Source organism: Apus apus, chromosome 7, assembly GCF_020740795.1.
Source record: "Apus apus isolate bApuApu2 chromosome 7, bApuApu2.pri.cur, whole genome shotgun sequence".
NCBI classification, from domain to species: domain Eukaryota; kingdom Metazoa; phylum Chordata; class Aves; order Apodiformes; family Apodidae; genus Apus; species Apus apus.
In genome coordinates, this window is record NC_067288.1 from 24,688,666 (window position 1) to 24,709,655 (window position 20,990).

Consider the following 20,990-nt stretch of genomic DNA (forward strand, 5'->3'; position numbering starts at 1 on the left):
ACATTTTCAGAAGAGAAGCTTGTGGCTTAGGAGCAAAAATCCTGTTGCAGTGAACATTAATGAATCCTAAATTGCTTAAGGGATTCTGATAGTGGTAGCTTTTGTTTCTAGAGCTTCAGTAGAAAAAGCAGGAGTGGGGTAGAATGTTCCTAGGCTTCACAGAGAGCCTGCTCTGTCCTTGCTTTGCCTTCTGGTAAGATGTTTTTAGGATTCAGTATGGTTTGTAAGACAGCTTTCACTCTCTAAACTCTTCGGTTGCAAATGATTCTAGGTGTTTTTCCCTTTAAGAAAATAAAGTGGAATTGTGACAGGTCTGTAGCAGCTGAAGACTTGCAGCTGTCTGCTTCTTACATGTTCATGTAGGTACCCGTGGGAATCTGTGCGTCAGTACTCGGTGCCATGTACGTACTCCCAAGTCAGTAATATAATTCAGTTATAGATTAGTAATATGTAACTCAGTAATATAGTCAGTAAACTAAATAATCAGGTCTGATCAAGAAACTCTGAGCTAAGAATAAAATTTAGGAGGTAACCAAAAATACAAATACTCTTTCAATCTCCTTTGCTTTCATTTCAGTGTATTTTTAGGCTGTACATCCTTTAGACTGAGGATCTGTCTTCAGTGTTGGTGTTTACCATGCTCTTGTATTACTATCTAGTATTCAGTCTTTTGAGAAACCCTCTTGACTCTTTCAGGGTTTGTCTCATACTTCATGTTTTTGGTGGTGGTTCTTTTTTATCACCCTGCTAGCTGAGGTTTTTAAGGAAGCTCTTTGTTAGTCACTGTTGCCTTTTCAAGAAGGACAAGGCAGTCACTGAGAAACCTCTTGCCTTTGTGGTATCTATCTAATAAAATGCAGTCCTTGGAGAAAGAGGATATTTTAATCAGATTTTGGCTTGGAGCATCAATCAAAGATGTCATTTTATTGGTGAGACGGTTTGTTTTTTCAGACTACTTTAGCCTTTATGCACACCTTGAAAGAACAAGTAATAGATTCAGATGAAAAGCCAGGAGGGAATAAGGAGCAATCTAGGATGATGAAATAAAATAAAGTTCTTGTAAAATGATAGGTATGGAGTTGCTTGGTAGGAATTTGGCAGAACTTGAAGGGTGATTGAAGAAGAAAAAAAAAATGTTCCTTCAGAAGGCAGAGTCCAAACATTTTGCTTTTGTTCAGGTTTAAAAACCATACAGACCTTTAAGTGGAGGCAGCCAATGACCTCTGGGGATGTGGATGGGCAGGTGCCATTGATGGCCCTGTCCCAGCACAGAAGCTGGACATCTCCCTGTCACCAGCCTTGGTTAGGGTACGTGGTGTGGGGGACAGAAGGGGTAGTAAGGGGTTTTTAGTCTGGGCTAATTGTGCAGCCCATCTAACAGACTGGGGACACATCCATTTTCTTCAGGGTGTGTTCAGTGATGACTTTCTCCCAAGCTGTTTACCAGAGCAGTGTATGAGTGCTGTGAAATCAAGACTATATTCTTGCATATCTTCGTATGTAAATTAAATTTAATGGCAGAAACTACTACAAGCAAATCCTGGTGAAACCAGTCTAAAGAAGGGGATAGCTGGCTGGCTTTCTCAAAGTCTGTTGTTCTTAGTGAAAAGGATGACCCTGATCCTGTGGTAGTAGGAATCTTCTGTAACCATCACCTGTTACACTAGCTTACCATTTCATTATTGCTGTTGAGCACATTTGCTCTAGACATGATCTCATAAAATATTTGGAGAACACTGAAGAACATAGCCACAGACCTCTGAGGTGTCAGAATACATGGTTTTTCTGTAGTTATTGCAAGAGCTGAAGAGGCTGTAAACAGTGCTTGAAAATGAAGCCCAGTAGAAGTTACTGAAGAATCTCAGATACTGTGAGTTAATATATATGATAGTGCTATAACTATATTCTGCTTCTGGAAGCATGTTCTTACAAATGTGCAATGCAGCACTTCTGTCATGCTTCTCAGAAATGGCTGTGCATGGAGTGCTTGAGCATGCATCTGCTCCCCAGTTCTCTGGGCTTTTGGGAGTGCTGAGCTCGATGAATGCTAATTGTTCTTGTCCTCCAATTTATCATCTTCAGAGTACCTGTAGGAAGAGTAAGAGACCATATGAAGTGTGTGACATGATGCCTTTGTTCTTACCTTGTGTGGTTATTGGACATGCAGTTCAGAGAGTGGTTTTTCTACTGATACTTAAGTAGTTACTGGCATGGAAATGGTTGTGACTGACTTTGTCTCCTTTTTTACCCCACTTGTTATATCTTGTCGTTGAAATCAAATACAAAACTGTATAGTCCACGCTTAATGGGAACAGAAGAGCTATTTATCTGTCAGAAGAAAAAATGCAGTTTGGTACATTATAATGCTGCTTTGCTTTTTGACAAAGTTGTTAGGAGTGGTGACCTTATCACTGGGCTAGATTTGAGGATATGGTGTTGTGTTACGGAGCTGTCACAGCTTACTGTATAACTTCATCAGTTTGTATAGATACTTTCCTGTGGTTTGATCTTTCCCTTCTGCAAAACTTGAAATAAAAATAACAGGTTTTGCCTTCCTATTTCTTGTCACTGTGTTGATGCAGCAGCAGTCCCTGCCCTTACTACCCATGTGTACAGCCTCTAGCACAACTTGGTGTTGGTAGCAGTTACATCCTTCAGGCACTGCTGTGATAACAAGTAATATTGCCAATAAACTTTTCATTTCACTACAGATTGGGGACAGAATATTTTGGTTTAGTGTATTCACACAAAAGCCTGTAATGGGCTAGATCAGGATTAATTTAGCTATTAAAGAAAATCATTTCCTCCCCTATTTGAACTGAAGCTTGCCTCTTAAAATAAATGCATTTGTTTTCTCTATTTGGATCATTTGTGTGCTCCGTACAATTATTATGGCTCCCATAAACGTGAATTTGCTGAATGTTTGAATGCCATTTCAACCTGAGTGCAGTGCACTCCAAAACTAAGATTTTAAGATTACTCTATCCCTGCCATGAGAGCCAGAGACTGCTTGTTTTCTGAGCTGAGACTTTCAGCTATATCTATATTTAAAATATTAACTATTACTTTTACTCCAAGGAAGGTAAAGATGGAGTGTGTAAAAGTGAGTGGGGAGTATGTCAAAATATGGAGGTTTAGATAATGATTTGTTTCTGGGATATAGAATTTGCCTCCAGGCAGATTTACTCAAAAGCTTCATTTCCCTCCTTTATTTCATGTTCATGATGTATTTATTAGGTAAATAATAGCAAAGTCTAGTTGTGCAGTACATAAGCTTTAATAAAAATGTAATTGACAGTGAAATTTGACAGTTGTGTTAGAGAAGAAAATCTGTACTAGAGCTGCACACACAGCATCACTTGCCTCTCCTTAGGTCACTTTAGAAAGAAGCACGTAATATGTATGTGCTGTATGTTCTATATGTATGTATGTTCAGGTGCACCAGCTTTTTGCTTTGGCTGGACTTGTGGATTTGAACCAATGAATATTGAAAAATCACCATTTTTTTTAATGCTCTTACGGAAAGACAACATGACCTGTCCTGAAAACATCGTGATCCAGTGCCTCATACTGCAAAAATACAGAGATGTGCTTAATTGCCCCCAGAGTGAATAGCAGCAGCTGCATCTGAATGCTTGTGGGATGGTGGGCCTGCAGCTGCTGGTCCAAGGCTGAGGAGCCTGGTCTGGGATGTGTTCAGTTCCATAGCTATGGACAGGGCTGTGGCCTTGGCATGGCTGTTCACCTACTCATCAGGGGATGGGGAGGGCTGTGGAGGGGATCTGCAAGGAATGTAGATCTGCAGCTGTCAGGCAGCTCCTTTAAATTGGGCTTTTCTCACCTGTAGAGAAGTTCTTGTGGGACTGAGACTTTTGTGTGTAGACTTCCATTGAAAAGAGCAGATAGGCTGAGAGTAAAAGCCTTTTTTTCTATGTTTATTTTTTTGGGAAGTTTTGTTTATTTTTGTCATCCTTGCTCAGGAGATGGCTATGGGACCTCTGCCATGGCACCATTTGTTTTCACTTGTAAAAGCAAACAACTTTTGATGCTAATTAAAGAGGTTTTTTAGATAAAGTAAGAGCTTTGCATTATTTATCTAAATTTTTCTTTATGGGAGAATGTTTGGAGTTAGCTCATTAATGAACACTTAGAAATAATATAAAATTAGACCTCATTAATTCTTCATAAGGTCTAATTTGCCATGATAACTTTTCTTGGCATTTAGGTGCTGTGAACCAGATCATTATTCATAGACAATTTTTTACTTCTGAGTCCTCAAAATGGATCTGTGTGAATTGTTCATTGTTTTTAGAAGTTTTTTTCAGATCTTGGTTTTGTAGGAGAAGGTTGCTTGTGGTGTTTAAAAACACACCTCTTTAGTACCTATAAATAATGTTTATTCTTAAGACTCCTAATTGTTACTGGGTTTTTCCATACATATCAAATCAACTTACTGTGGAATACAGGCAGTGGAGTGTATGTAATTCAGATAGGAAGTGGTGCTAAAGCAATTACTTGCTGAATACAAGCTCCTTTCAGTGCACCCGTGTGACAGTTGGTTCAACATGCAGACCTTCTTTTAGACTGCTGAGAGCAATTTTTAGAAAAATAAAGCAGGTATATTTACATGTATTGAGCCATTGGCTATTGTTTATGCATGCAATAGGGAGACAAGACTGTCTTAATCAGTCTGTGGGTAGTTATCTAAATGATGCATTAACTGTGCTTTGTAATGGTAGATGGATGTCACTTATTTACTGTAATAACTGAAGATTAATGTCAGTTACTCTAGCTTGTTTGAGCATTGTAGCTGTGTTTATACACACAGGTATTCTTTGCATTATTGTTGGAGCTAATATTTCAGCAGGAATAAATTTAAATTAATTGTAAAAAAAAAGTATGACAGGGAATTATTTCTGAACCATTATTCGTGATGGGTATTTGTATTTTGCAGGAGGGGTTATACCAAGCCTTCTGGTAAGCAGTGTTTTGCAAAACACTGGCAAAGCTTGTGCTGTCTTCCGAGCAGCAAAGCCTTTTTTTGTGAAATCTGTCAAACAAAATAGCTCAGACTTTGCTGATGCACTACCATCCTGAGAAATGTAGTACACCAGAAGTCATTTCTAAAAGCAGCAGTCTGATGAAATACATCCAGAAGCCGAAATGTGTTGCCTTTAAATTAGAAAATTTAAGTCTTGAAATTCTGTCAGATAGTATTTTTTTCCAAGGTTATAAAGAGAGGATATTCAAGTTATTGGTGGCTAAATTATCAATGTCAACAGGAACTGCGGTTGGTTCTTCTTCACTTATACTGTTATCCTGTATATAGAACACAGTGTTGCAGTATTGGGTGTCTGGCAAGTTGTTGCCAAAAAACCCTCCAAAACAAAATGCTGCTTTATACCAGAAACATGTGAATGTCATACACATGATGTTTGCAGTGTAATACTTCAAGACCAGTAGTAGCTGCCTAAATTGGGTCAAAGAAGGTCTACAAAAGCATAAAGACATAGCTAATCATAAGTGGCATGGATAGCCATGTAATACTAATTTTCCAGGAATAAGACTACATTTTTTAAAAAATAATGCTGCGCTTCAGTCACTATTGGATTTTCCACATTTATTTTGCCTGTATCTAAATAAGCCCCTGATGAGTTAAAGACAGTTACAGACTCCTCTTATTTTTGTAGAATTGCATCCCAATGCATCTTGTATTTAAAAATTATTGCCAGTAATTAATCAAAGGTAACTGTGTGTCCAGGAAACAAATATCTGTTTCAGAAATGCTCATATTGTGATGCAGGTATTGAATTAAAAATCTTAGTTTTGTGGATAGAAAAAAAAAATCCAGCAAATAGCACAATTAAACAAAATTCTTTGAATAAATAATGTTACTCTTATGTAATGTGCCAATGTGGATCAACAACTTAAAATGATAAAAACAATAAGCAACAATAAATGTCCCAGTACATGCATACTGAACTCTGAACAGTGAATTTGAGTTTGACATGTAGAGGAGAGAATAATGTTTGGAAAGGAGAGCTGGGACTTACCTTTTTGTTACCATTAATAATTTAAGTCCTTGCTAATGATGTGGATCAATGTATTCCTCTAAAATAAGTATTGTTATTTTGTGCTCATAAGCTCTGGTACATAACTGCTTTTGTACATAAATCACTCCATAAATCAAGAATTAAAATTCCGCAATTAAAAAAGATCTTAAATACTTAATCAGAAATGTTTTAACAATTCTTCAGCATTTCTCTCTATCCATTATCGGTTTTTATGTAGCAAATCGATTTTCAGTAACATAACTTTGCAATAATTTGAAGGGCAAATAAGTGCCTTGATTTTTCTTTTTACTATTGAAAAATCTGGAAAACTTAATTGGAGTTGAGAGTAACTAGGGAGAAAACCTGGCACCTGGTGCAACATCAGTTTATGCCAAAATATTTTGATGAAGCATTATGAGGAAATCTTGTTCAAGAGCAGATTTTTGCAGAGCAGCTTGCTCTTAATGTTCTGAATGTGCTAGATATTTGAGATTAATTTTATTTTCTTGGTGTGGAAGGTAAGCATGCTGAAAATGGAGCTAAAAAGAGTTTGCAAAATGCCTAAGTAGGACACCAGCCAGTTTCAAATTTTGTTTTGTTTCACAGATTTTTTAAAAGATCCAGGCTTATTGTTCGTGGGGAACTATAGATAGCTTTTGTGTCTGTTGCTAATAATAGATGATGTACCTTCCTCGGTGCATTGTGCTGACTGAAGTCCTGCTTCTGCTGTAACTGAAACCAGCAGTGTGTTTTTCCTGCCAGCTTTAGAAGGGCAGGATCAGTCCCTAAAATTGTGATTTCCAGCATAAAAACCCCACAAGGTAAAGGCTACAGGGAGATTATTTAAATGCGCATGGGAAGCTACAGTAAACCATATCAGCAGCTTCACTCTTCTTTTGACTGTCTTATAATCAGAACTGGATTTTTCCCCCCTGATTTTTAATCGAGTTGATGCAGATGCAGCACATATGAGCCCACAGTGCTCAGTTGAAGTGCTTCAGACTTGGGGTGCAAAACCCTGACCTGGCAGCAGACTGTTAGCAAAGCTCAGGGATGGCGTCAGTGTTTGCTGTGGGGGTGATGGGGATCAAAGGATGCTCTTCCAACTGAAATCCCAAGCCGAACAGATTTAGCAACATCTGAGGCATCGGGTAGTAGGTGTGAGTAAATACATGTGTGAAATCAGTTGGGGAATGTGGCTGAAGGAGTGTATGGGGCTGGTACAGCTTGACAAAGGATGTCAGCAGTGCCTGGTGCCATGTGGCTGGTAAAATTGGCAGGGGGATTCTGGTTTGGACATGCCTGTTTCTTTCAAGAAGTTACTATTTCTGTAGAGTTGATTTTCAACATCATTCTGCTGTGTGATTTAAGGCCTTGCTGTTAATCACAATGTAGCAAGGCTTCTTTTTTTTTAAAAAAAATAATATAAAAAATTTAACCAAGTAGCTGTTCCTGGGCTTGATAATAAAAAATAATGGTAATTCAGAAGTTATTTTCATTGAGAAAGAGGTTTATTTCCTAAACAAGGCATTAAACACTGAAGGATTTCCGTTTTAAAAAGTAAATACATAAAAACAATCAACCAGAATATAACCTGTTTGGAGTCTGAGCCACCCTCATGAAGTTAATTTTAGAATAGACACCCCTTTTTTGGTATGTGTCCCCCATCCTGCTGAATCACAGGCCTAATTTGTCACAACATGCGCCTCCCTGAATTTAAAAAAGACAGCCAATTAAGTCTTGAGCAATTAAAATAATTACAGGATGGGATGAACACGAGGTTGAGTGTGGTGTCTCAGCCCTCAGTTCTCCCTCCCCTCACCCCAGTCTCTGGGCAGTGCAGGCTCTTGCCTGGGGCAGCAGTCAGCATCGCTCTCTGATGGAGGGAGGCTGAGCCCATCCCAGGGATGCTCTTTGATAAGAGATACCAGTGAACTTCACAGGGGATGGCAAAAGCCACTGTTTGCATTGCTTCAATTTATGCAAATTTGAAACTTAAGATTATTTCCTTCCCTTGTCAGCACGGGTGACAGAAAAGATGGGCTGGAAGCCAAAGTAGAGGCAAATACCTATGTGGAAAAGGCTTGAAGTACTCGGGTTTTTCTGCTTCCTTTGCCTGGGCAGTTTTCGGATGAAGACTTGCATTCTTCGCTCCTCAGGCTGCAGATAAACACGCAGGCAGCTTTACCCATGTGACTGGTGGCACTGGTGACAATGGGGCTTCTGTCCTCCACACACTTGGCTTGGCTGGTTCTTATTTGTCATTTTTTGGAAAGGTCTGTTTGAGTGTCTTCTGCAAAAATTGGAGTTTCACATTGTGGTATAGAAGCACTTGTTAAAATTCCAGCCTGCGCTTGATAAGCCAGTCTCTGATTAAACCTTTTTGATTCCAGTAAATACCTGAAGACCTTTGTATCTCTGAAGATTGCAAATCCAGGGCTTTATTATTTAAAGAGGTGTCAGTTCGTTAGTGAAAAATATAACTGGGGAATATAGGTCATGACTGGAACTAGGAAATGCTATGTCTTGGGACACTGAGTTTATTAATTGAAGGGAATCCAAATGACAAGGCTTTGCAGATTGACTGTGCCTGGTTAATGTTGTTGTCATTGCATTCTGTGATACAGTTATTAAATAGGTAAAATATTTTACCTTTTCATATAGAGCTGTACACTTACTTCATCTGATTTAATGGAACTATAATTTTAATTATGATTATTACCTTAAATTATAATTAAATTTATGTGGTTTAAATTTACATTTGTGAAAATGGCTGCATGATGACAGCCAAAATCAGCTTCGCATTAACAAAAAAAGGTTTTTTAACGGCATCTTAGTATATGCTCACAGCCAAAGACTAGCATGACCTACTTTGCAACAATAACAGAGGAATCAAGCGGGTTTTTTTTGTTGAAGTATCTAAATTGGCCATGAATGCTACCTACTCATTTGCTTGTAAGTATCTTTAAAAATAGCTATTGTATCTATGAAACTTAAGGGTTTTTTTCCTTTCTTCTCTTATTTTGATGTAGATAATTAGCACCATGGAGCCTCAGGTGTCGAATGGCCCTACTTCCAATACAACCAATGGACCCTCCAGCAACAGTAGAAACTGCCCTTCCCCCATGCAGACAGGGGCTGCTACAGATGACAGCAAAACCAACCTCATAGTCAACTATTTACCCCAGAACATGACCCAGGAAGAGTTCAGGAGTCTCTTTGGGAGCATTGGTGAAATCGAATCCTGCAAACTTGTGAGAGACAAAATTACAGGTAAGGGCTTCACATTGTAGACTTTACATGCATCAGGGTCTATTTACATTTGGGGTCAGAAAACCTCGGTGTTTATACTGCAAGTGCTTACTACAGGGAGTAATGCAAATACCATGGTGAGCTTCTTCAGATGGTAAATATTTCTTTTTCCGTGATGCACACTGGATTCTAGAAAAACTGTAGGAGAGGCTTCTTGTCATTCAACCTCCCTACAGCTCTGAGGCGAAGTATGAACACTGCCAGTCTTGCTCGTGTGTGTAACGCACTGCGGAGCTTCTTGCCGCAGGACCCCAGTGATGGCATTACTTTCCTGATCTTCCTGTTTTCTACTGAGTGTTCAATTCAGCTTTAGGAGGGTAGTCTAAATGGCTTGAGCCAACAGACCATTCCTAATTCTGGCTGCTACTTTTGAACCTCACCATACCTTTGCTAGATTTTTGATAGTTAACAATACTGTAAAGTCAAGATGGTTCTGCGTGTCCATCATGGCTTATTTAGCACAGCGTTCTGGAAGAGCAGTGGTCTGTAGTTGGAAGCTGCTGTTCTGGATTTGATGCAGACATCTGTGAATATTGGTTAATGAACTCTGTTCTCTGAAAACATTTTGATTTGCCATGATCCTTTTATGCAAGAAGTGACACCCGTGGGTAGGTGCCTTCAGAATAAGGGAAGCATCCCATTACAGATACTCCCTCAGAGAGGAGAGAGATGCTTTCACTATTGCTAGAGGAGGTGTGGATGCACCTAGACTTCTCTGTATCCTTGTTGCTGCAGCCAGGAACTCACTGATGCACAAGAAGACAATGGGATGAACAATCAGCTTTTATAGCTTGTTTTATAGGTTAGTTTTATAGGTTGTGTGTCTACCCGCACTGTAGGTGGGGAACAGCTGAAATTTCACTGCTGTTGAGTGCATCACCAGTGCTGTTATGTTTAGCGCAGAGAGCAGCAGCCTTGGGAAGGAAGGGGTTCCTGAAAAGGCAGTCTCCTCTCAGACATACTCCTGGCAACTTGGGTGTGTGCACTGTGGAAAGAAGCACCATGTAAAGATGAGGAATTAAAATGCAAATCTGCATACCTACTTCCATAACAGCCTGGCAGCTGTTAGGCTGCCAGTATTGGCAGCATTAGGATGATCTGCTTAGTGCTTTTAAACATGCAATGCTTCTTTTTTATTTACTTCCTGACATATAGCAGTGTTCTGGTTGAACACAAGGCACATAACAAATGGCAGTAGCTGCAGGGCAGCTCAAGTCCTCGGCGTAGTCCGGCTGAGCTTCCTTCAGCATGTTGACCATGATGTATCTAGTTCAATATATCTTCTGATTGGGCTGCAGCTTCAGGGGTATTAAATGGAAAAAGACTGAAAAATGGATTTTACTTCTATTTATTCTTTACTTCTACTTAAAGAAAAACAAATAGCTTACAACTTCTCACTGCAAAAATTTCCATGCTGAAGTACTCTTCTGCTGTAAGCATAGCTTTCCCAGTATCCCTGTGTGATGTGTCACTTTTTATCTGCTACCAGACAAGTTTAGCTCTAGACCTTTGTTTCTCTTTAGTCGGGAAAAATAACTAAAGTAACCTGCAATTTAATTTCAAAGATTACTTCAGACAGAAGGGAATACCTAGCCCTCATCTGCAGGAATCTAGTGTGCCTAGCTATGAACTTGGATTTTAGGGCAGGTAATGAGATTTTTTTGCTTCCCATATCTGTCAAATTCACAGTGATTTCCTTGCAATATTATTTTGAGACTCTAGATATTCATTGTTTTTTTTCATAGAGAATTGGCTGCCTTTGGATGGAGAGCCATTACTTCATCAGCTGGAAACAGTATTCTTTTTGTTTTATTCCATCTCCAGGCTTGTTTCTGTATTTGAAGATGTAAGAAATTTGCTATATGATCATCTGATGTGTTCTTGGGTAGCTTTTTGCATCTGCTTTTTCTTTCTGTGTGAACTGCACAAAGCTTTTATGATCAGTGAAATACTTGAACAATTTTTTAAAATAACTTACCCAGGTGCTTTGAGAACATCACCCCTAAGTGGTCAATGAGTCTACGTTTTGTTTTAAGAAGTACAAAGCAACCAAATTCACCATAAAAAATTGTCCTCCAAAGTCTTTTTGCTATTTTTGAAAACAGAATTTAATCTGCCAGGGTTTTCTGTCCTGTTATGAAGGCTTTGTGCAGCATTACTAGATTCTAGGATGTGTGTTCATTCTTCACATTGAATTCTGAGTTAGTAAATCAAATGTAGTCCTCTCTGCCAGAAGCAGTCCATGTTTATAAAGGTTCTTAGAACATTGAGAGTAAAAAAATGGAAATGCACTGAGGTCATAACCAGCTCATCTTTCCAGAGTAAGTGTGTTCTTCATTAGGCTTTACGGGTTTTTGTTTTTTGGGAGGGGAGGGTTGAAAGTATTCTACTAGGCTGCTGCAGGAATGACTGGCTTTTGAAGGATTCTCTGCTTTTTTCTTAAAAAGCAGAGATTTTTTGACAGTGAAAGCTGGATTGCAGAAGAAACTGTAAATTCTTAAGCTATTCTTACTGAACTGATGAAAGTCTGAAACAATTTAGGCTTTGTCTGCTTTTCTGTTCAAAATTTTGATTTTATTAAGTCTTTGCTAGGCATGTAGGATGCCTCTGGACAAGTGTTGGAGGTCTTTGCATTAAAAATATGGACTGTCTTCATATATAGTAAGTTTATCTCCTTGCTGAGGTAAAATATCAGGTAAACCAAGGAAAGCCAGAATAAAAGGATGGATGCAGAGAGAAGGGGTTTCAAGAAAAAGAGAGAAAAAAAACCCCAAAATCATCAAATAATCATAATTAGTTACTGTGGCAAAACCATATTAGAAAATCTTGTCTGTTTTTTTTAAGCTAGATAGAATTGAATTGGTTCATGTAAAAAAATTTATTTCCCCTGTCCTGTTGAGGAATTGCACAGATCTTGTGAAATAATGTTTAGGCTCCCAGAAGACTTTCTTCAAGGAGTTTGAAGCTAAGCAAAGTCTGTTAAACATAGAAAATCACAGAGAATTTATGGTCTGAACTCCTGTTCATTTTGAAGTGGATTAAACAATATATGTCAGGAATATTCATCTACTCCAAGCCTTTCTGCAGTCCTAGAAGATTAGTGGAGTTTTTTTAAGAAAATTGATTCGTGATTTTACCCCTCGCTTTGGAAAGACACATTTTTAAACAAGCATATTCCTTTACTAAAGTATGCTAATTTGGTAGTACACCGTACTGAGTTGAATAGGAATGACAGCTTCTAAGACAGCCTTTAATTTGGTATTCAAAACCAAAATTGTAAACTTCAGTTTTGTTTGGTAGCTTCTTGGAACAGGCAGGATATACAGTAGCATTTTTAAAGGATGCTAATGACTTGAAAGAGGAGCTGGAAGTCAGGCATACATTTTAATGATGGGGGAGGGGTTGCAATAGAAAAAATGTTTTTTTCACTGCAGAGGATTTTAAGGGAATGAGACAAGGAAAAACAGAGTGAAGATAGTTGCCTTCATTTGGCAGGGGTGTTTAATAAAAGCAGAACTTGTGGTTGTAAAGTGTGCTTATTAAATTCTTCATTTACACTACCTAATTAATTCTAGCATTTTAAATTAACAGTGAAACTGGTCCCTGCTGTACCATTTCATAGCTGCAGTGTATTTCGTCCAACAATCCAGTTGTTCAGGTTTAATCAGCTGCTCTCAAAAAATTAGAAGGAGCTTGAATTAAAAAAAACAAAAACCCCAAATGGCATAAACATTTTAGAGCTGTGTTAGATGAAGGGAGGTGACTTCACAGAGGAAGACTAAGCCCTGAGATGGATGTGAGGCTCAGCGATTAAAAGTGATCCTAAGGTATATGGCGTTGCAGATGCTCTTTATTTTTTGTGTACAAAGAAAGTTGGTGATAAAATATCTTTCTGCCTTGGGGAAGGAGCAGGCTTGAATTCATCAGAATTTTGAGAGAAGAAATGCCCAACTTGTTTTTTCCCGTGTTTGAAAACAAAAGATCCAGTCAGTTTAGTGTCCCTCGGAGACACTGTAATTGTGGCTGGCCAAGTGAGTTGTACTTGTTGACGTGGTTTGTGTGGGGGATAAGGGGATGTTTGTTGATTTTTAACTGATTTGTTGGTCTTAGCTGAGCTCTTGTTTATATTTTTGTTTCTCTGTAACCTCCATAGGAATTTACATCTCTGAATTAGAATCTGAAATCCTTAGATATCAAATAATCTTTCTTACCTTACAAAGATCCAGGCGCACTGTAAAGCAGGATATTTATTGATACAGGATTTCTGTGCATCACTTAACTTATGACAGAGTTTGCATATTCCTGCTGTGTGCTACAATTTGATGTTCTTTGCATGCATAATCAGGAACTTCATTGCTCCTCTGCCCAAAACACAGCTCTGTTTTTAAATTTGAATTTGCAATTCCTTTGAGATTATGCACAAAGATTCACATCTTCTGTTTTAATTTCAGGTATTTATAGTAGGACTGATGCAGATTTAGATTAAAACTGCAGATAAGAATTTAGGCATTTAAGTGTAATATAAATATTGATGATCCCAGTGAAAATCCAGGACATGCAAGCTATTGACTCAAAGCAGTAGCATCTGTATTTTGCCATATATTAGGAGATAAAAAAATATGAATTGTTTTACTTACAGTTTTCTCTAGAAGTTATGGAATGTTTATCCCTCACTCTGTTTGCGTTCTCAACCATAAGATCCAAGAACCAACAGCTAACAAAATGGCAGTCTGAAATAGTGCAGCATTATGAGAGTACAACAAAACATTTTGCATGTGAACATTTATCCATAGAAACCAGTAAATTCCTAACCTGGGGAGGATGATCTCCCTGTCCTCTGAGCAAGCTGCCATAAACCCCTTCTTGGTCCAGAAGAATGTCCACACTATGTGAAGTTGGTATCATTTACCCTGTTTTTTTTCCTGTCACCCTGTATAACGAGCAGCTTACCAGAAAGTACCAAAAAGGTGTTGCTGTTAAAAGCAAAGACCCAGATTTTATTTAACCAAGTGGATTCAGTCAATGATGGCACTGACTTGGTGTTTCTATCTTGAATGTGCTGTTCAGAGATTGCGTGCTTGGAGTTCCCTGTAGTTCAAGTCCTAATGAAGCAGCCTTAATTTTTAGCATCTGGAGTTGGTAGCTGTTTTGAAAGCAGTGGATGAAGAAGGTCTGTACCCTCAGGAGCAAAATCCTTAAATTGCTCCCTATGGTGGTGGCTACCAGAGGGGAGGAAGCCAGCTGTGGTGGTGATCCCCAATGTATGGCTCTCCGGGGGAAGCTTTTGCATGTGATGGCAAGTGTGCAGAAGTAGGAAAACATTGCTTAAGATGCCCTTAGTAAACAGAAACTTAATAATACAGGCCCAGTGTTTGCAGTGGCCAGTGGCTGAGCTGGTATGTATTTTGATGGGAGGTTTTGGTGCCTGGTAGAGTAGATGAGTGAGAGATCAGAGTCCATCTTGGGGACTCTGAAAGCTCATGGTACTGGCAAGTGAAAACAGGATTAATGGTTAAATTTTATTATAGCAAAGAGGACTTTTGGTAATATAGTTCACGACAGTAGGTAAGAGTTGCAGTGTTAAGTCTACATTTGAAAGACTCAGGCTGGAAATTGCAGAGATATTAGTAAAATTGTTCTGCTTTGTCATGGCGGGAAAATACTTATTTTTGTTCAAAGGAAATACTTCACAGCTATTTATGTTTAGCTGCAGATAGAACACATTCACTGAAGAGATCACATACAAAGACTACCAGTGCTTTGTATAAATTTTCCTTAGGATTTTTGTAAAAGGGCGTACTAAATGTGTTTGCTGTGAAAGAAAAAATGACCCATATGCAGATAAATATAGCGTAGTGTGAAATCCAGTATTCAGTTACCTGATCTTAAACAACTGAAAGTCTGATCTGAGCACAAACTACTTCTACATTTGATGTCCATTTCACTGATTGTACTTTGAAAGTGCCTTCCATTTTGAGATATTACTAGTTCCAGTGGTTTTTCCCCCTCTTAAAATACATTAAACAGATAGGATTATAGAATGTAGGGATTATGTTAGATAAGACTTATAAACTGTTTAGAGAGTATGTAAACACTCAAGCCTCATGGCATAAGCCCACCTAATAACAGGGTTTAGGAGAAAAATACCTTGTAAAGGTAGTTGATTCCCTTGTTGACTTGGAAGGGTTTTTTAATAATTGTCTGTAAAGCAGTGGTAGCTAGTTGCTGTTCTCCGGTTATTTATTTGGTACAGATCTAGTTAGACTAGGCTGAGTATTGGCAGCAGTTGTTTTGCTCCAACAGTAGATGGGAAATAAACCTGGAAAAGGAAAATAACCGTTAAGCACTGTTTTTCACCATTTACAAAATTAATATAGTTCTGGTGTTTGGTTGCATTTAAAGGCCATATTTAGTAGTGCTCCTCAGATTGGATGTCTGGGGAATGTCTGTAAGCAGCAATGCAGTTTCCTGTTTTACTTGCTTAAAAGCAAAAGACTTAGTATTTGCTTATATGGGAAAAATATTTATGCAGCAGAGTACTCTGCTAGGGTTCTTTTGTCTGAAAAGTAATACCAAATTAAGTGAATTACCTTAGGTTTTTTGGGAAGTGACTTGTAAACTGGCTCACTGACTTGTTGTAGGTACAAGAGACTTGTATGTGAGTTATTTCTTTGTGTTGAGTGCCTGCTCAAAACACAGTGAGGAACGAGTGACCAGACAGAGGAGTATGACTGCAGCTGGAAGTAAAGTGCCTAGAAAAGCAGAAGCCTAAAGTAATGTGTTTCAGAGAAAAAAGTTATTTCTGTGAATCAGATGGAGTACAGGGTATGCTTCAATTTTGGGTTATTATCTTTGGTACATGTAATTGCATGCAGAGAATAAAATACTAGACATGAGAAAACAGACATGTTTTAGAGTCTTTAATCCTAAAATCTAGTTAGTTTTTAAAAGACTTAAATACATGACTCTGTCATTAAACACCTTTGAGTTGATCTTAATTTGTTGGCCTAGTTATTTTTATAGCTGCTTATTTCCTGAAGTGTATTCTGTTCTTGAGCAGAGAAACCTAATTTCAGTGTCGCATATCCTATTCTGAGGGTTGCAGATTCAAGACAATTCTCAGATATTGATTGTCTAAATGAACATTTGCATTAAGTGTCGGAACTAAATTCATTAGCACTGTGGGGGAGAGAACACAGAAATAGTGGTGAGTGAGTGCTGAATGTCTAAAGCGTTTGGTATGGTTTGATATCTGCTCTAAATGCTGAGGAAAATGGTCAGATTTGCATCCTTCATCTTCTTTGTCTCCTCTCTGCAGTCATCTGGTGCATAGACTGTACCGGCGAACAAAAGAATTTTGATTTCTTGATTATGGGGAAAAAAGCAATTGAAATGAGTGGTGGGGCAAATAGGCAGAAAGCAAGTAGGCATGACCCTTGCACTGTGAAAGGGATTTTTAATTAACTTCAGCAGTTCCTATCCTGAGCTTGTTCTGAAGTGTATTAAATGCATTTAATGCATATTCAGTTTTAACTGTTAGGTTTGAGTAAATAACATCAACTTCTCATCAAGTCTAGTGAGAGGTGATTAGCAGGATGGTTTTCCTCAACAGCACAAGCACACCTAGATCTCAGAAATTGTGACTTCTAGATACAGTTATTTTTGAGGATCTCTCTGGTGTGTGACCCTCTAGTCTGAGACTTTTTTGTGTCCTTTATATCATCTGCGTTGAAGATAAGTCTACCAGAGAGCAGCCAGGTGCAGTGGCTCTGTTGGTGGAACCCTCTATCTGATGATGTACCCTTAACCTCCAGTACAGACTGTCCTTTGTGTCCCTCATTCTGCCCTTCTCTCTCAAAGGACAGACCCTGTGCTTCAGCACTCATGCACTGCTTCTTCTGTCCCTAACTCTTCTGTCTTTTTCTTTCATTGTAGCCCAAGGAGAAAGGGGAGGAAAGGAACAAGAGAGTTCCAGGAAAGCTGTGGGAGATTGGCAGCGGTGTCCACTAATGATGCACTGTCTTCCACCTGGGGCAGGGTCTTTTGGGGCAGCCATAGACAGAACACCAAGAGATACTTGTCAGGGCTCCAAGGCTGACTTTCCCAACATTGATCCATCCCCTGCTACTCAACACGTCCTGCCCTTCAGCCACACCAAGGAGCAGCACAGCTCTGCTGCAGCTGTCACATCAGCCTGTCTCCCTAGTTCTCTTGCTGGACAATTTGTCCAAGAACCAAAGTGACCTTGTAAAACAAGTCTAAATGACTTTGAAAGTGGCCTATGTCCTGTTCTCCCTTTTCACAAGACTGCCTTTTACCAGTGCTGCAATAAGAGTTTCTTCTTGGCTTTAGGATGGCATTGAGTAACCTTCTGACCAGGATTATCTGACCTGTCTGCAGTAGCAGTTTCTCAGACTGTGACCCTGGAAGTTCTTACCCTTTCTCTATTGCTGAGCTAATCCATCATCACTTGACCTCCTAGCATGCAGGTGCTTTTCTCTGTGCCCAGAAGAGCCCTGCAAGATCGTCTTCACCTTGACTTGGTCATCTTGATTGGTCAACCTCTGAAACCTTCAGATCAGTACGGGGACCTGCTGTCCACAGGAGTGTACATCCTCAGCACCCTTGTCTCTGTTTTCTGCTAGCTGCTTTTCTGCACAGTCCCTGTATTGATCAAACACAGTACCTCTTCAGACTCCATCCACTTGGACCTCATCCTTCAGATCATCTTTGCTTTTGAGATTATTCTGGCTTGAGCAAGGACCCGTATAAATGATGAAGCCAACCTGTGTTCTATTTGTCAAGTAAGATGCCATATGTAGAGGGCAGAGTTCCTTTTGGGATATCTACTGCATGGAGGTCTTGCCTGGCCTTAAATCCTTTTCTTCTCCTTTGCTTCCAGAAAGCTTTGCTACTTAGGTTATCTTAATTTGTTTTACAGTTAAGAGGGATTAATTTCTAGTTATTATCTTGTTGCGTACAAGAGGGGGATTTACCACTGCTTTCTGCACCTGCACACCCTCATTGCTGCTCGCCATCTATTCTTTTCTCCTGCTTAAAGGGTAGTTTCTCTTGCCGTGGAGTCCAGAAAACTGTGTGTGCAGCGTGCTGCCAGTTACATACTGGTATTCAGCCCTGATAGCCTTCCCAGTCATCTCTCAGCTATTGGAAGCTGCTCTGATGCTCAGCCTTTGCCAACAGACAAGCACACATCCTTGGATTTCAGCAGTATCCTCCATGTCCTGTGCTTTTTTCCTGGAGTGGTCATTGGTAGGGTATTGCAGCATCTGACTTTTCAGACCATCTGTGGTACAGCCTAAGTCTTGTTCAGACCTTTCTACATCTCTGCCTGCCTGTCTAGGCAGTTTTTGTCCAGGTGTCATGTTTTCTATTTCTGTAATGCCACAGTCTTGTGGGCCCTCTCATCCCTGTGAGATCTTGATTTTTAAAAAGAGTAGAGAAAAAGGGGAAGAAAGGCATCATGTCACTGCAGTACAAGTCTCTTTGAATTTGCTCACTGGCTCTGCTTTGGCTGACTATGCTAGGGTTTGTTGGACTCAGCTGTTGTCCTCCATTCTTCTAGAGCAAGATCTGGCGTAGACTTTGCAGATGTTCCTACTTGTCCCTGCTAGGAATTTCAGTGTGAGTTACTGACTTTCAGGTGCTGCTGGAGACAGGATATTGGACTAGGCAGACCTCTGCTCTGACCCAGTACTGCTGTTCTTACAACTCTCACAGCATTTGTTCAGTCAGTGGAATATATCAGCTTGAGAAGGAGGGGGGAAAACTGAATGGCTTTATTACTTTTGTTCACAAGAGTCTGGACTGTTGGGTTTCTTCAGTTAGGTGGCTTTTATGGGGTGTTGCAAAAGCAGATGGACAAAAAGCTACGTCGTACTCTCCTGCAAGCAAACAAATGGCAGCATCCCCAGTATAACTGTTACTGTACTGCAGGGGCTGCTGTTTCTGTAGTGGAAGGTCTAATCTGCTGGCTGCCTTGTACAGAGTTGTCTGTGCTGACATGCATTTTAAAGCACCTTAAACTAAGTATCAACAGGCTTCCTCTTGCTTACAGTGTTCTGGGACCCAAAAAATGAGGTCACGTTCCTCTTCCTGAGAGTGCTGTTGCTCAGGTGTAGGGAGTGTTTTGACTTTGCCTGTTAAGAGGATGGCAGGTAGGACATGAGGAGATAGAACACATAACAAGAAAAGTATTATCCAGCAGTTCCTTTTTTAGACTCCTCTGTTCTCCTACATGCTGTATCTGTGTCATTTCTATTTACCAGTGTCTCCTATTTCTCTGCTTTGCCTAGAAAGATTTTCCTGCTCTGGAAGCTGACTTGTCTTAAATAGAAAAAAAGAGCCCTAGACATTGGGAGCTTGACTGATAACATTTTTCTCCATTTTCTACTATACTGGAATATCTGCTTGTTACCTTGTTTTTGTGTATTGGTAGGATTTTGGTACTTGCTCCTGTGTTTATGTACTTTGCCAAACTGGAAATTAAAGGGAAAATGTACATATTTTCCCTCTCCTTTGTTTACCACATTCATGTTTAGTGTTGGGAAAACTTACGATACAAGACTCATGTAAAAACTTGCACTGCTTTTGGTGAGCTTGAAAGCAGCTTGTAGGCATGACATCCAGTTTCATATATGTGGATAATGTCTTAGGAGAAGGTGTTGGTTCATACAGATGAAACCTGCCACCTTTAAAAGGAGAATATCTACTTTTCTGTCAAGAAAATTCATTGAGGAACATTCATGCTAATAATTTCAAAAAAAATAAAGAAATTTAAGTGATAAAACTAGTACATGCACACAACAAGTTCATAGTATTTTTTCCTTTCAGCATATTTCCTTTTCATCACTTCCCTTATCTGCATGTACCTAAAAGGAATATTACAAAGTGGAATATGCTGAAATTCCTGCTCTTGTTTGGAGTTCGTGAAAGTTCAGTCTTAAAAGCTGAAGCAAATTTGTGAAGTAGGCTCTCTCCAGTCTAAGTATTTATTGATTGACAGCAAAATATTTATAGGTAGCACATTTTGATGAAGTGGCTTTACTCTTCTCAGCATCTTTCCAGATGCTCTGTAAAGTAATCTACGCAAATCTAACTATTGCAGATTAACCTTCTTAGCTGTCAGGTTGCAGTTTTTATTTCTTTTGCTGATCAGATTAAAAATGCTGCAGACACAAGTTGTGTTGTTAATATTAAATTTTGTATTCCGGTCTGTAATAAATGAGTTTCCTCTGTGCATTGGAAAAACTGGTTAGTGAAGCTCAAAGAGTTTAATTAGTAGGCTGTTTATGAGACAGAATAGGTATTCTGAGTCATTGTTCAGAATTACCATGAAATTTCTTAGTGTTGTGGTGGCTCTTGTTTTTTGTTGGGTGGCAGAGGCTGAGGTGCAAAACCTTAAATATTGCTGAACTAAATCATTTAATGACTAAATTACTGGGGCGTTTTGAATTTGCACTCAGTATATTGTTACATCCTATTTAATATTCTTGTTGTGCAAAATGCTCTTTTTCCCTAGTTTTATGTGCTTCTGCCATTTCTGTTTAAACTGGAAGCGTTACTGCCACTATTTCCACATAAAATAGTCCCAGGTTTGAGGATGCA

General features: G+C 39.1%; 1 protein-coding gene across 7 annotated transcripts in view; it reads left to right on the forward strand.

The window, feature by feature from the left end:
* ELAVL4 (ELAV like RNA binding protein 4) overlaps positions 1-20,990 on the forward strand; it is a 65,564-nt gene that overhangs the window by 13,170 nt on the left and 31,404 nt on the right. For all 7 annotated transcript variants that reach the window (XM_051625369.1, XM_051625367.1, XM_051625368.1 and 4 more), the window contains exon 2: positions 9,086-9,326. In XM_051625369.1, coding sequence (XP_051481329.1) covers positions 9,086-9,326 — 241 coding nt within the window. The remainder of the gene's footprint in view (positions 1-9,085; positions 9,327-20,990) is intronic.